We start from the raw sequence: 14,320 nt of genomic DNA on the forward strand, positions 1-14,320 counted from the left end.
TTCAGATTCTGTGTCTCCCTCTCTCTGCCCCTCCTCTGTTCGTGCTGTCTCTCTCCCAAAAATAAACATTAAAAAAATATATTAAAACAAATGACAGTTTAACTTGGTAGGCGACAGGACAGTCTAGATTTTACTTATTATATTGTTTACTAATAATTTTTTAAACCAACCACACTTATAGAGCGCTTGGTTTGTTCCAGATACTTTTTTTTTTTAACGTTTTATTTATTTTTGAGACAGAGACAGAGCATGAACAGGGGAGGGGCAGAGAGAGAGGGAGACACAGAATCTGAAACGGGCTCCAGGCTCTGAGCCGTCAGCCCGGAGCCCGACGCGGGGCTCGAACTCACGGACCGTGAGATCATGACCGGAGCCGAAGTCGGACGCTTAACCGACTGCGCCACCCAAGCGCCCCTCGGGTACTTTTCTAAGACTTTGGTTCTCATTCTTGCATGTCCCTATGTGGTAGCTACTATCATAATTCTCATCCTCATTTTATAGTTGAGGGAACTGAAGCACCAGTCAGCGAAATAACCTTGCCCAAGTTTACAAGGTTGAGCTGCCTTGAGCTCCGAGTCTGGGTCCTGTGAAACTCACACACGACTGCCATAGTACTGCCACTGGGTGTCAGCACACCAGAGTGAAGGAGCAGCAGTCTTTCAGGGGAAGTAAGGAAACAGCATTGACTGAGGGCCTTCTCAGTCTAGAAAACACTTATGCAGACATTTCCTAATTTAATCTGAGAGATGAATAAACTTTTTAGAGAACAGAGTATGCAATATTTAGTTAATGGAGTGACTGATTTGCATCAGAGGCGCTTTTGTCCATATTTTTTCAATTGAAAAAACAACACTAGACTTGGAAGTTAAGAGGCTCAGTCCCCAGATTCTTTGTTAACAAAGGGCTCTTTCCAGCTATACGCACCTTATCACACAATGAAACCATTATTAGAAGCACTTCAGGGATGAATGTGTTCTGGATGCTCTCTCCCTCTGCAAAAATCAGCCAGAGACAAGCATTTGCTATAAAATGATCTGGTTTAATCGCTATCAACATCAGAACTGTACTGCATTAGAGTACAAAACCTGTATGTACAATTACACATACAAAAAAATGTTCTTTGTGAGGAGCAATTTTCAGCAAATCTGACAAACAGCAAGAGTCATTCCTATTTTGGGTTTGAAAAGAGAACTGGAAGCTTCCAAGATGTTCCCCGCCTCCCTCTGGCTCCCATGACCCTGCGAACATCAATCCGCAGAGGCCCGAGGTAGGAAGGGCGGGGTTAACACTATCAGGCACACGTTCTCCTCTCTCAGGGAAGGGGTGCATTTTTAGGAAACATCCCCCATCATTTATTATACTGATGTTCCATCCATCTGCATCACTAGGTTCAGCGGTTACCATGACAATATGATGCCTATAGCAATCTAACTTGATAGCCAGATGCCAGAATGTGAAAAAATAGGACCAGCTAAGAAAGTGAGAGAAATATAATTAATCTGAAGCACATAAAAATGTGCACAAAACTAGGACCAAGAGGGAAACTGCTGAAATGTCACTGTGGAGGGAATTATGACAGGAAGCAATAATCAAGTTTCAGTATAAAAGCTCTGCTAACTAGAGGCACGAATCGGTCCATAACTAAGACTGAGGAACCAAAGTTAGTTGCGAATATTGCTCTGAGAGCCTCCCCCAAATAATTTCCTGCCTCAGAGCCCAGTGGGTTCTCATTGATTCCAGCCAAGGGGTTCTTAAGCTTGACTTTCCTGAAGATCTGAAGCCACCATCTTGAATCTCCCCCATGGCATTCTGCTCACCTCCGGTCTGCTATTCTACCCGACTACTCTCCATCATTCTGAAGCCAATGTTAAGAGACTGGACTGAGCTGTGTCCTAGAAGACCCTGTCCTCTTGCCTTCTTCGTGACAGGGGAGGCAATAGGCCAGCACAACCCTCTTGGGGACCCCAATATGGCAGAGGGGCTGGAGATCAAGGAAGGAGACCAGCTTGGAACGGGTGTGGTTTTCATCACGGCTGGGTTGGATAGCGGCGCTGGGCTAGGCGATTCGGCCGGTTCAAGCTAGTAGCTATGGAGAGCTGGAAAGGAATAAACGTCACATGAGATTATAGCCCCAAGCAGGACTCCATCCAGGGCTGGCTAGCAGGACTGAGCTAGGGGATCCTGAACACGCGAGCTGTATGTGGCTTCCTTTTGTCATAATCTAATTAGTTACTTTCACCCAACATCTCTTGGATGTGGCAGAAGAAATTCAATTTTATGAAGGGGGGAGGCCAACTCGGCACATTAGAGGGTCGGTCTTCCCCAGGTCCCTGAAGAGCAGGAAGTTTAGCTTCTCTCAAAGGTTGCAATGATCCCCTCACCCCCCCCCATTGGAGTAATGGTATTTCCATACCACTGGTACCAACACCAATGTGTCTCTCAAAGTCTCAAGACCTGTGAAAGGTCAAGAGTCGTATCACTAATAACTAACGACACTGATTGACCATTCTCTGTGTGCGGTCCTTCACATACATGCTCCCATTTAATCCTCACACCTACCCTGCAAGGTAGCTACTACCAACCCCACTTTATAGATGCAGAAACTGAGGCTTACAGAGGGCAAGTAAGGCATTGCCCAAGAACTCACACATAGTAAGAGGCAAACTAGGATTATAAACCTGGATCACCTTCATCCAAAATTTGTGCTCCTAACCCGTCTCCTTCTGGGCTTCCTTACCTGGGGCACCTGAGATGGGTTGTAGAGAGGAACACCTCCTTTCAAGGGGGGTGGGGGGAGCAGGACACCAGGGTTGTAGAAAAACTCAGAGGAAACACCCTGTGATGGAAATCAATAGAAAATCCTATCAATCACCATTTCTGATTCCAGAAAATCAAGGGCTTCCCTGCACATCAACTTTGGTCAAGAGATGCAGATAGAAAGGGATTCTTGCTAGAACTCAGGTAATTCAAGCAAACAGCCATCACCCACGTGGGCACAGCCAACCCTGGATGTAATGTCATATTCTCTGAGAGGCCTAAAATACTACAAGAGTGCTCTAACCCAACCACAGGAAATAAAAATGGTTTCCTGGCAATTAGCATGAAATTTGTACCGTGTGCAAGATTTATCAAGAATTTACAGCCCTCATTAAAAAAAAAAAAAAAAAAAAAAAAAAGCAGGGGGTGGGGGAGCACCTGGATGGCTCAGTCAGTTAACCATCCAACTTCAGCTCAGGTCATGATCTTGTGGTTCGTGGGTTTGAGCCCTGCATCGAGCTCTGTGCTGACAGCTCAGAGCCTGGATCCTGCTTTGGATTCTGTGTCTCCCTCTTTCTCTTCCCCTCGCTTGCTCGGGTTCAGCCTCTCTCTCTCTCTCTCTCTCTCAAAAATAAACATTAAAAAAAAAAAGAATTGTGTACAGCCCTTGCCAAAGACACTAATGAGCTCTGGGGAAGGGAAAGAGGCAGTTCTCTAGATCTCACCTGAGGAAGTTGATATGGGAAGTTGATATTGCGTCCCCCTGAAACTTCGTGTGTTGAAATTCTAACCCTCCCAGTACTTCAGAATGTATTTGGAAGCACTGTCTTTTTTTTTTTTTTTTTTTAGGTTTATTTGTTTACTTTGAGAGAGACAGAGTCCAAGTGCAGGAGGGGCAGAGAGAGAAAAATCCCAAGCAGGCTCCACGTGTCAACACAGAGCCCCCAACAAGGGGCTCAAACCCACAAAACTATGAGATCGTGACCTGAGCCGAAATCAAGAATCAGACGCTTAGCTGACTGAGCTACCCAGGTGCCCTGAGGTAGTGTCTTTAAAGAGGTGATTAAGGGAGTGCCTGGCTGGCTCAGGTGGTAGATCATCTGACTCTTGATCTTGGGGTTGTGGGTTCAAGCCCCACCATGGGTGTAGAGATTATTTAAAAATAAAACCTTTAAAGGGGACCTGGGTGGCTCATTGGTTAAGCGTCTGACCTCCGTTCAGGTCATGATCTCATGGCTCGTGAGTTCGAGCCTTCCATCAGGCTCTGTGCTGACAGCTCAGAGCCTGGAGCCTGCTTCAGATTCTGTGTCTCCCTCTCTCTCTGCCCCTCCCCCACTCACATTCTGTTTCTCTCTCTCTCAAAAATAAATAAACATTAACTTTTTTTTTAAATAAATCTTTAAAGGGGCACCTGGGTGGCTCAGTCGGTTAAGTGTCTGCCTTCAGCTCAGGTCATGATCTCACAGTTCATGGGTTCGTGGGTTCGTGGAGCCTGCTAAGGATTCTGTGTGTCTGCCTCGCTCTCTGCCCCTTCCCCACTCATGCTCTGTGTCTGTCTCAAAAATTAAGAAACATTAAAAAAAGTCTAATAAAACCTTTAAAAAATTAAAAATAAAATTAAAAAATAGGTGATTAAGGTAAGATGAGGTCATTAGGGTGGGCCCTGAGTCAGTATGATGGGTGTCCTTATAAGAAGAGAAAATCTGGACACCAACACACACAGAAGAGCCACCATGTGAAACCACTGCCATCTAACAAGCTGAGAAAGAGGTCTCCGGAGAAACCACCTCTGCCCACACCTCCATCTCAGACTTGCAGCCTCCAGAACCGTGAGGAAGTAACTGTTTAAGCTGCTCAGTCCGGGACATTTGTTACGGTGGCCCTAGCAAACTGGTGCAGAAGTTCTCTCTGATTCCCCAAGTCAGACCCTCACAAGATGGCGCCTCCAGCCCACCCCGAGTGTGCAGTCCTCACGCAGGCATCTGGTGGGGCCCCAGGCTCCAGCCCCAAGACGGCTCACCTCAGGCCCAGACCAGCCTCCACTGCCCGTGCCCTCGGCCGCTCCCTCACCGGACGCGGGTCCTTGCACTCCGCCCTCGCCTAGAAGACAACGAGTGGGAGCTGTGTCCACTGCCCAGGGCTGAGGAGTCCCTCTGCCAGAGGCACCCCCAATGGCCAAGGAGCGCAGAGAGCCCACAGACAGCCCAGAGGGCATGCGGTTGGCGGTACCTGTGGCCCCAGAGAAGGGGCCTCCTGGCAGAGACTGGGGCTCAGGGAGAGATGTCAGTGAGAGGCCAGGCCCGGCCTGAGGGGGAGAAGATTCTCCGGAGGTCTCCTGTTTAGTGGAGAAAGAAAGGCAGTGTTGGTGATGCCAGTGGTTAACAAATTCATGCCGGTGGCTGTATCCCCGCCATGCCCTCAACAGCGGCCTCAACCTGTGACCTGCGGCCGGGCACTCACCCCAAAACTCCACTTTCTTCCTGCCACTGCTCTGTTCAATGATCAGACAACCACTGGCCCCCTAAAGTTAATATTCTTCGTCCTAATTTTTAAGACCCTTCATCATCTGCCTTTGCCAATTGCCAGATGAGACCTCCGGGCCTCAGAGGTTCTGAGGAAACTTCCTCCAAAGGGCAGAAGCGTCCCTGCCCTCACACCCTCATGCTCACCTCAGAGTCGGGACTGTCGGACGAGTCTTCTCCAGAAGGGGATGCGTTGCTTCTGGGCTTCGAGCGAAACCAGCTGAACCAGCCAAACCCTGAGCTCTGGAAGGGAAGGGGGGAGATTTAAGGCCTGTGGTGCGCTCCTCCAGCCGAATAGATTAGCCGACCCCAGTCTGATGGTGGGTTGTCAGAGGCCCGGCCAAAGCCCAGATTCCCAGCCCTGCCCCCCAGTTGGGGGTGGGGGGAATGATGGCAACAGGACAAGACCGCCACCTTTGTGTTCTCTTTCACATCTCCTAGCTTTTCTGTCTGTGCTGGATTTGGGGAGGATTTTTTATCTGCCTCATCGGAGGATTCCTCCTCATCCTCCTTGGCTGAAACGGTGGAACTCTCAGAAACGTTTCGTGATCTGGGAATCAGCGGCACCTAGAATTAAAGAAGATAAGAACTAATATTTTCATAGCACTTGACAGGCTACAAAGGCAAATCACCAGCCCCGCTCAGTACATCAGCAGGCAGGCCTTCCAGGATCACACCTGACTGATGAGGACACACACAGGGCTGAGAAATGGTTTGCGGAAGGTCTTAGGACAAGGCCAGAGCCCAATCCCAGTCCCCGTGATGTCCCTAACTGGACGGGCTTTTGGTGGCCATGCTACCTCCCCACATCAGATTCCCACAACGATGCCGAGGCCTGGAGCAGAAGATATGGAATGCTACCGCTGGAGATGAAGAGAACAGGAAACCCCCCGTGGGGACCCACACACCCAAGAGGACAGAGACTGTAATACATTGGCCCTAACTCATCCTAGAGCTCATTCCTGGCAGACTTGCTCAAGATCAACCGTGAACAAATGCACCAGAGGGCAGCAAAACGTGTCCATGCGCCTTTCTATTTGTGTGCGTGGTAAAATATAAAATATACACAGCATGAAGTTTACCAATTTAAGTCTTTTTAAGCATACAATTCAGTGACGTTAGTACATTCACACAATGTTGGCTAGCCACCACCAATAGCCATTTCCAGAACATCGGATCAACCTCAACAGAAACTCTGTGCCCATTAAACACTCCTCACTCTCTCCTCCCCCAATCCGCTAATAGCCTCTACTCTTTTTGTCCATTAATTTGCTTGTTCTAAGTACCTCATGTAAGTAGAACCATATGATGTTTGTCCCTTTGTGTTATATTTACATTTCGTATTCAAAAAAAGGCATAGCTGGTACAACCTTTGGAAAATGCTTTGGCAAATCTAGAAAAAGCTTCATTTTTTAATTCTGAATATAGAATTTACTGTGTAGTAAATACTGTTTCTAAGCACTTTACATACAGTGATTCATTTAATCCTTACAATTGTCCCACGAGGTGGGTACTATTGTTATCATCCCCTTTATATAGGAGAAAACTAAGACACAGAAAGATTAAGCAACCTAAGGCCACAGAGCTAGCAATTTGCAGAGCAAGGATTCCAACCTAAGCAGCCTCTCTTTTTAGAAATTTCTCCTGACTGAATAATTCAAGAAATAGACCAGGCTTACACGTCCATCACTAGAATGTCCACCGCTCTGTTTGATATGTGAAGGGAAGGGAAGGGAAGGCAATATGCCGTGAGAGAGAGAGGAGGAAAGAAAGAAAAGGAAGAGACACACACTTGAAATGTTTAACAATGCGGGAGTGGTGAGCGAAACTTGGGGCTCCTTCCTGTGGCCTGCAAAGCCGTGTTGGTCTGGCCTCTATTGCCCTGGCCTTGCTTCTCAGCCCCTTGCTCCTCACTGTCTACACACAGTGAGTCCCTTGCTCCTTCCTTCACCTACCAAGCGAGTCCCATTTGACTTGCTACTCCCTCTTCCTTGAAGGATCATTCCCTAGACACCTCCCTGGCTCAGGTCGGCCCCCCATTCTGACCTGCTCCAGGCCTCCCCAGAGGTACCCTTGCTGGACACCCCATCTCAGGTAAAATCCATTACGCATACAGCGTTCATCTGCAGTCACCTCCACTAAACTGAAAGTAGGATTTGTCTGGTTCCCTGCGTCTCCCCAACCCTGTGATAGTGCTACAGATACGACAGGATCTCGGGATTTGTGAACAAAGGAACCAATGAACGACGGTGCTTTCACACAATGGACTTTATCATACCAATATTAGAAATCATTTATGGGTGCTTGAGTTGGTTAAGCATCCGACTCTTGATTTTGGCTCAGGTTATGATCCATGAACCATGAGTTCAAGCCCTGCATCAGGCTCTCTGCTGACATTGTGGAGCCTGCTTGAGATTCTCTCTCCCTCTCTCTCAATCCCTCCCTCACTCATACTTTCCCTCTCTCTCAAAATAAATAAATAAATAAAACTTTAAAAATTATTTATGAATGACATGGAAAACCTCATTTTATAGTATTAAATAACAAATAGGAAATAAAACTTCATATACACATTTAAGAACACATGAGCGATATTTGGTTATTTGTATGATACTTTCTCTTTATTTTTCAAGTTTTCTGTAACAATAATGTACTACTTTTTCAGTCAGGAAAAAAAAAGTAAAGCATAGAAGTTTTTCAGTCCTGTGGCCAAGTACCTAGTTGAGACATTTTTAGGTATAACCACTACGTATATGCTCAAACGTATACAATGTAAGCCTCCAACCAGGCAAAGCTGAAGAACATCTTAAGTTTGGGACCAGCCATGGCCATTGTTGGGGGAAGGGCACATTCGACAGCTAGATAGACATGGCCACCTCCAAGACCTCCCAGCCTAACTGAAGAGAAAAGACACAGCTGACAAAGGTCCCTCTTGGGGAAAAAAGCAAGGTAAACATTATAATAAAGAAATAAACATCAGGGGCGCCTGGGTGGCTCAGTCAGTTGAGTGTCCAACTTCCGCTCAGGTCATGATCTCACAGTCTTTGAGTTTGAGCCCCGCATCGGACTCTGTGCTGACAGCTCGGAGCCTGGAGCCTGCTTTGGATTCTGTGTCTCCTTCTCTCTCTGCCCCTAACCCACCCCACTCGCATTCTGTCTCTGTCCCTCTCAAAAATAAATAAACATTAAAAAAAAAATTTAAAGAAATAAGCATCAGAGTCTCCCATGACAGGGCAGGGCGTGGTGAGTGTGTGGTGGGACAGTGAGGGAGGTGTCAGAGATCTCAGAGGCCAAAACTAAACTCAGCCCTGCCACCCCTCCCCCCCGTGGACACCGGTTGGCAGGATTGAACAGAAACAAGAACACGGCCCTCCTTCCCACCGCTAGGATTTGGTATAGCAAGAAACAAGGAGAAACAAGTTGCATTGTGGAAGGGAGAGCTGGGGCCAGGCAGAAGAAGGAGTTTGCACATGGCTAAGAAATCTGGGCAAATGGAAAAAACCTGAAGCATTAGAAGCATTAGAGGAGGGAGGCGTCAGCATCTCCTGTGCTTTGTCCTCTCACCTGGGGTTTGGAAACAGCCTTTTGACCATCCAGATGCTGGAAACTTCCTTGAGATACTATATTCTCTGTCATGGCACAAAACACAAACATAGTGATGTGAACTTGTACTTTTCCCATCTAATCTGAAGAAGGAACGTGGCTGCTGTCGGCTTTTCTAACTGCAAAGCAGCTGGAGGTCCCAGCCTATCCAGTCCAAACCAATTGGACCGCGTAAATGCGAATCCACGGGCACAACCCTCTTCCAGCTGCCCCAGGACATGCTGGTCACCTGACCTCTACCCCGAACCAAGGCTGTTCCTTAGGAATCCTGGAAACCTGGGTCACGTGGAGCTAGCTCACAGGGTTCCTCCCTGACCTTCCCCTCCGTTTGAGTCTCCTGTTTTGGACAGGACCTTATCTTAGAAGGTCTACGATGTAATCCCCCTGTCTGGCTGCCAGCATTCGCTTGGTGGCTCAGCACTGCTCACCACGCTTGGGTGCAAGTGGCATTTTCCTCCCTTCTCCACCCTGCAGCCTCTCTCTTAGGAACTCTGCATCCAAGGGGAGGGCAGGAGTGACCGCTGTGAGCCTCACTATGCTTGTCCAGTGGAGAAGCAGGCTGCAATGGAAGGGCAAGCCCTCGGAGGCAGGCAGAGTCCCAGCCCCAGGGCTACCACAGAGCAGGCCCTCAGTCAGGTGCACACCCACCCTTCAGGGCTTGATCAGCTCTGACCCCACCTCTGACCCCGCCCACCTCCATCATCTGCTTCCTCCCCTTCGACACTCCTCACCCCAGGCCTCCAGCCTGGCCGGCAGGTCTTACCAGGAGGTGGATATATCTGCTGGGTTTCTTCCCAGGCTTCTCCTCCAGGAGGGCCTGTCACGGCCATACAGCCACCAGTCCCTGGCAGACAGACCTCAGGAACCGAGTAAAGAGGCACGGGGACCCCCATCTGCCCCACACCTCCTCCTGCTGGACAGGAACTGGGCTGGTGGGGAATGGGGTGTTGTGAGCTGGGCTGGCCTGGCCCCATCTGCTCCGGTGTTGGCCACAAGGCTCTGCGGTCCCCAAGGGCTTCTGAGTGGCTCTGACGTCCTAAAAGATCATGGTAGAAAGTGTTTCCTAAGGACATAGGGCAAAGAAGAAGGACTGAGACCTGCAATGTGACATTAGCATGGACCCATCACACCAGGGTCATTCCTGCCATGTCCTCTTTGGAAAGCAGTCACAAGGACAGGCCGCTTGATGTGGCTGCCATTAATGTGATGACAAATACAACACAGCAGTGATTGTAACACCTGTCACTGCTTGTGACTTAGAGTTTACAAAATTATTTCCCTCACTGCCTTGTATGATCTCTGAGCCTTGAACCAGCACATCAGGAGGATAGAAATTACCTTCCTTGTTTCACTCCACACTTTTTTATTTGGGGGTAAACTTTCTCCTTTAAGGATTTCCTAATGGACTTGGGTGTTTGAAGCTTAGAAAGTTTCCATTAAAACCCAAATCAGAACCACAGAAATGAACCAGAGCATCGGTCCCGGAAGCGAGTGTGGGGGGATTCCTTCTGGCTCTCCCACTTTGCTAATGAGATGGGCTGTGGTGTGGATGACTGGCTGATGGTCACGGGGCCAGTGGGGCTGCTGACCCACATGCTCAATTGGGTGACAAGGGACAGGGCTGCTTGGCGGCGGAAGCAGCACTCAAGAAGCCCTGGCCTGGTTCCCCTCCAGGCCTCTGCCTGGAAGGTGCTGGAATACAGCAGCAAAGCTGAGAAACAGAAAGCAGGGCCCGCTTTCCTCGCCTTCCCCCAGGTCATCCTCTGTGAGGAAGACGCCCGCGGGTGGGAAACGGCTGGAAATCAAGAGATGACACCCTGTCCTGACCCCACCACAGGGCGGAGGGCTGTGGTCACTTGGGGAAAGGGCCCAGAGCTAACTGGGGGTAATAATGCTGGCTGGACCCAGCCCTCAGGGGCATCCTGAGGGGAAAGGAGGGATGTGCTGGCAACATTTTGAAACATTTGTCACATGTCTATAGCAATTGTTAGCTCAAAAATCAAAACCGATAGCTCAAAAAAATCTTCCTATGTTTCCAACACCTACATGAAACACAGACAGTCCACCCTCCCTGGCCTCAAGAAACTCATCAGCTGGGGAGAAGGTACGGAGGCAGGTGAAACTATGAGATCACGATACAACATGGTGAGTATTAAAACCTGAATGTGAGGCAGGAACTCTAAACATGTGGGAACTTAAAAGTGTCAGGATGGCTGTGGCCAGACAGAGCTGTGGGGACAAGGTCAGATTTGTACAGGCAAGGAAGTACCCCCCAGGAAGGGCCAGGCGAATATTTTCTAAGTTCTGTTATCTCTACGATCAGGCCCAGAGAGTCAGCCATTTGCACTCAGGTCATCAGCGAGGATACCTGTTGGTCCTCCGACTCCAGAAGCATCTGAGTGAGCAGGACAAAGATCCCCAGTGTCTCCTGTGACCTTCTGCTATTAAACACAAAGTAAAATCTTTTTAAACTACACAAAGAAAAGCAAGAACAGGGAACAATGGTTTAAAATTAAGTCAAGGGGCTCCTGGGTGGCTCAGTCCGTTAAACGTCCAACTTTGGCTCAGGTTTGTGAGTTTGAGCCCCACATTGGGCTCTGTGCTGACAGCACAGAGACTGGAGCCTGTTTCAAATACTGTGTCTCCCTCTCTCTCTCTCTCTCTCTCTCTCTCTCTCTGCCCCTCCCCTGCTCACTCTCTGTCTCTCAAAAATAAATATTTAAAAAAATTTTTTAAATAAAAAAATAAAAATTAAGTCAAAAAGAAACTTCAGAGGGAGTGACGAGGTGTGAGAATCTGGACCGGATGCTGAGGGCTGATGGGGGAGGGGCAAGGGCAAGGCCTCAGCCCTGCATCTCTCCTGGGTGTGCTCAGAGCAGGCGGGGACCAGGAGACCAGCATCTCCCAGCGTCTCCCCACAGAAGGGGCAACGGGAAGGGCCCCAGGGCCCCGTGCGTGCAGCCCATGGGAGTCAGGGCTGTGTGTGCCTTGAAAAATCCACCCTCTCCCGTCGTTATAGAGATTGGAAGAAAGAAAATGGAGGCAGCCCTGTTCGAATTACTGGTACAATTACTACCAGCAGCTTCTGCAGTTGTCAGAACAAAAAGGAAAGGTCCGGAAATCTTTTAAGCAATTGCCCTACATTACATGAAAGTGACACGAGTCCACTGTGATCCATTGTTCCTAACAGAGAGATGAAAGCTTTAATGCTCATAAATGTAGCTTCTAGGACCAAAGACAAGGGTGATTGGCAAGAGGGCCTCAGGGCCTCACAGGCAAACCCAGGAGACCATCTCTGCCCGAGGGACAGGCAACAGCTGGGGGGCTGAGCGCCACCCCCTCCCAGGTCAACCTGTGTCTCGCGGATGGCCCTCCGTGGGGTCGGGGACTTGTCAAGGTCAGTGCTCTGTTCCAGGGGAACGGAGAGAGAAACAGAGGTCTCACCACCGTCCCGGCTCCAACCCCGCTCACCGCCAGCTCCTTGAGCCGCCTCCGAAGCTGCACCAGCCAGTCTGGCTCCAGGTCCCGGTCTCTGCGTCTGTCTACAACCAAGGGATCTGACAGCTTCAGTTTCTCCGCTAGCTGTGCCCGGTTCCCAGCCGGGTCGGGGGCGAAGGTAAGAGAGGGGAAAGCGGACATAGATGATGGGGAAAGAGGCAACAGGGGAATAGGAGAAAGACAGTCTTAACTCCCTTGCAAATTAGATTACCAAGAATAATTGATTAGCAAATCCAGCAGATACCTTCCTGAAGCTGCAACATAAATGAACAATTAACCCATCTTGGTGTTAGATATGCAATAAAATATAAGAAGAAACTGTTACCCAGCTTTGTGTCTCTGCAAAGTTGTCTCCTCTAGTACTGCTTCTCAAGTACTGCACTTGGGTGCTCCTAGGAATCACCTGGACTGTTGCTAAAATGCTAATTCCAATCCCAGAATTCCATGGGGTGGGGCCAGCACCTCCATTCTGAGTCCCTGAGCGCCCTACATTTTTCAGGGGCAGGGGGCTCAGCACCACGGATTTTATTGGCTGCTGAATCCAACAGTTGGACCTTGTCTAAAGCAAAGCAAAAATTGACAACTGGGTGTCTTTTTACTCTCCAGCTAATGGATTTTTCTTCAATTAATTGGCACTATTTGCCCGATCATTTTCTTCCCCTGGAACTAAACGTTGATATGTTATGTTGTCGTTTTTAAACGTACCCCACATGTGATAAAGTATTCCATGCATTTAAGAGCATTTTAATAAGGCTCATTTCCTGTTTTAATCACTAAAATATATACTCTAAGTCCAGCATTTATAATTAGAACGGCTGACCGGAACATGTGGTTTTACTGTCCCAGAAAAGCGGATGCAAGAATAAATTCCTGGCACAGCACACGCCTGCTTTCCAGCCCCCCCGATCCCACAACCCCCGCCCACTGCCTGCTTCTTTGTGTGGTGTCAGGACTCTGCTTATCATGCCTGGGCATGCGTACGTGGTCCAAGACAGCCATGGGCTCCAATTTTCCAGCATGTTCAAAGGAGATGGGCTGTGGAGTCGAAGCTGCTTTCACAATAGCTTTCTCTGAACACCGAAGATAAAACACCTGCAGAGAACCCTTTGAGAAACTCACCTTGATGAGTTCCACTAATAGCACAGGGTGATCGCTCTCTCCTTGGCTAAGGAGGGCCGTGCCAATGGCTTCGCAGTAATGCAAGGCCGGGGACGCAAGGCCATAATCTGCCAGACGGGAAGCATAAAGGAGCTTATACACCTGTGGAGAGAGCGGGGCCAGTGACTAGTCCATCTGGGCAGGATAGAAGGAGAGACATGTAGATAAAAGTCAGCTGACTGCCAGCTTCCGCTAACTCTGCCATCCAAAATATCAAGGAGGGCCTCGTGCCATTTGGTTTACTCTGTCTGCCTAGGGGCACAGTTGCAAATCCAGCCTGCAGGTCACACATCGCTGAGAAAGGGATGGGAGTCACATCAGTTCAGTCTCTGGAGACCGAGTCACCACGGGAATGCACCAGACTAGTTACTTCCGATAAGCAAGCCCACGTAATCTGGAAAGCCTGGCATTTGTGGAGCATAGGACCAGGCACCGGGGGAGACATAGGAAAGAAGAAGAAATGACTCTGACGCAGGCAGACAGCTATTTACAGAAGCATGAGGGGCACAGCAAGGTAGAGCCATGAGGGTTTGGAAATCAGACAGGCCCAACTTCAAATACCAGCTCTACACTGGGGGCGCCACATTGCGCTGGTTACCGCACCTCCCTGTGCCTCAGTTTCCTCACTACAGCACGGGGACAATACTGTTCACCCCTTGGTTGTTGTAAAGATTAAACGAGACAATCCATGTGAAGTTCTCAGAACAAATGGCAGGCAAGAGCTAGGAGCCCACAGCATGTGACTCCTCTCTTCAGTTTCCGGTTTGGCAAAAGGAAGGGAG

At 48.9% G+C, this 14,320-nt stretch overlaps 1 protein-coding gene across 7 annotated transcripts in view; it reads right to left on the reverse strand.

Annotated features, from left to right (window-relative positions):
- Nucleotides 1–1,018: 1,018 nt before the first annotated feature.
- The window catches only part of SEC16B (SEC16 homolog B, endoplasmic reticulum export factor), a 56,502-nt gene continuing 43,200 nt past the window's right edge, over nt 1,019–14,320 (reverse strand). For 5 of the 7 annotated variants that reach the window (XM_045048652.1, XM_045048651.1, XM_045048650.1 and 2 more), the window contains 11 exons: nt 13,500–13,640; nt 12,327–12,464; nt 11,251–11,323; nt 9,646–9,918; nt 8,844–8,908; nt 5,694–5,846; nt 5,427–5,522; nt 4,987–5,092; nt 4,778–4,857; nt 2,738–2,836; nt 1,019–2,096 (listed from right to left, as the gene is read on the reverse strand). In XM_045048652.1, the coding sequence (XP_044904587.1) occupies nt 2,028–2,096; nt 2,738–2,836; nt 4,778–4,857; nt 4,987–5,092; nt 5,427–5,522; nt 5,694–5,846; nt 8,844–8,908; nt 9,646–9,918; nt 11,251–11,323; nt 12,327–12,464; nt 13,500–13,640 (1,293 nt within the window). In that variant the 3' untranslated portion in view covers nt 1,019–2,027. The remainder of the gene's footprint in view (nt 2,097–2,737; nt 2,837–4,777; nt 4,858–4,986; nt 5,093–5,426; nt 5,523–5,693; nt 5,847–8,843; nt 8,909–9,645; nt 9,919–11,250; nt 11,324–12,326; nt 12,465–13,499; nt 13,641–14,320) is intronic. The other 2 variants (XM_045048653.1, XM_023247283.2) reach the window with 2 other exon arrangements.

Source organism: Felis catus, chromosome F1 (assembly GCF_018350175.1).
Source record: "Felis catus isolate Fca126 chromosome F1, F.catus_Fca126_mat1.0, whole genome shotgun sequence".
Taxonomy (NCBI): Eukaryota; Metazoa; Chordata; class Mammalia; order Carnivora; family Felidae; genus Felis; species Felis catus.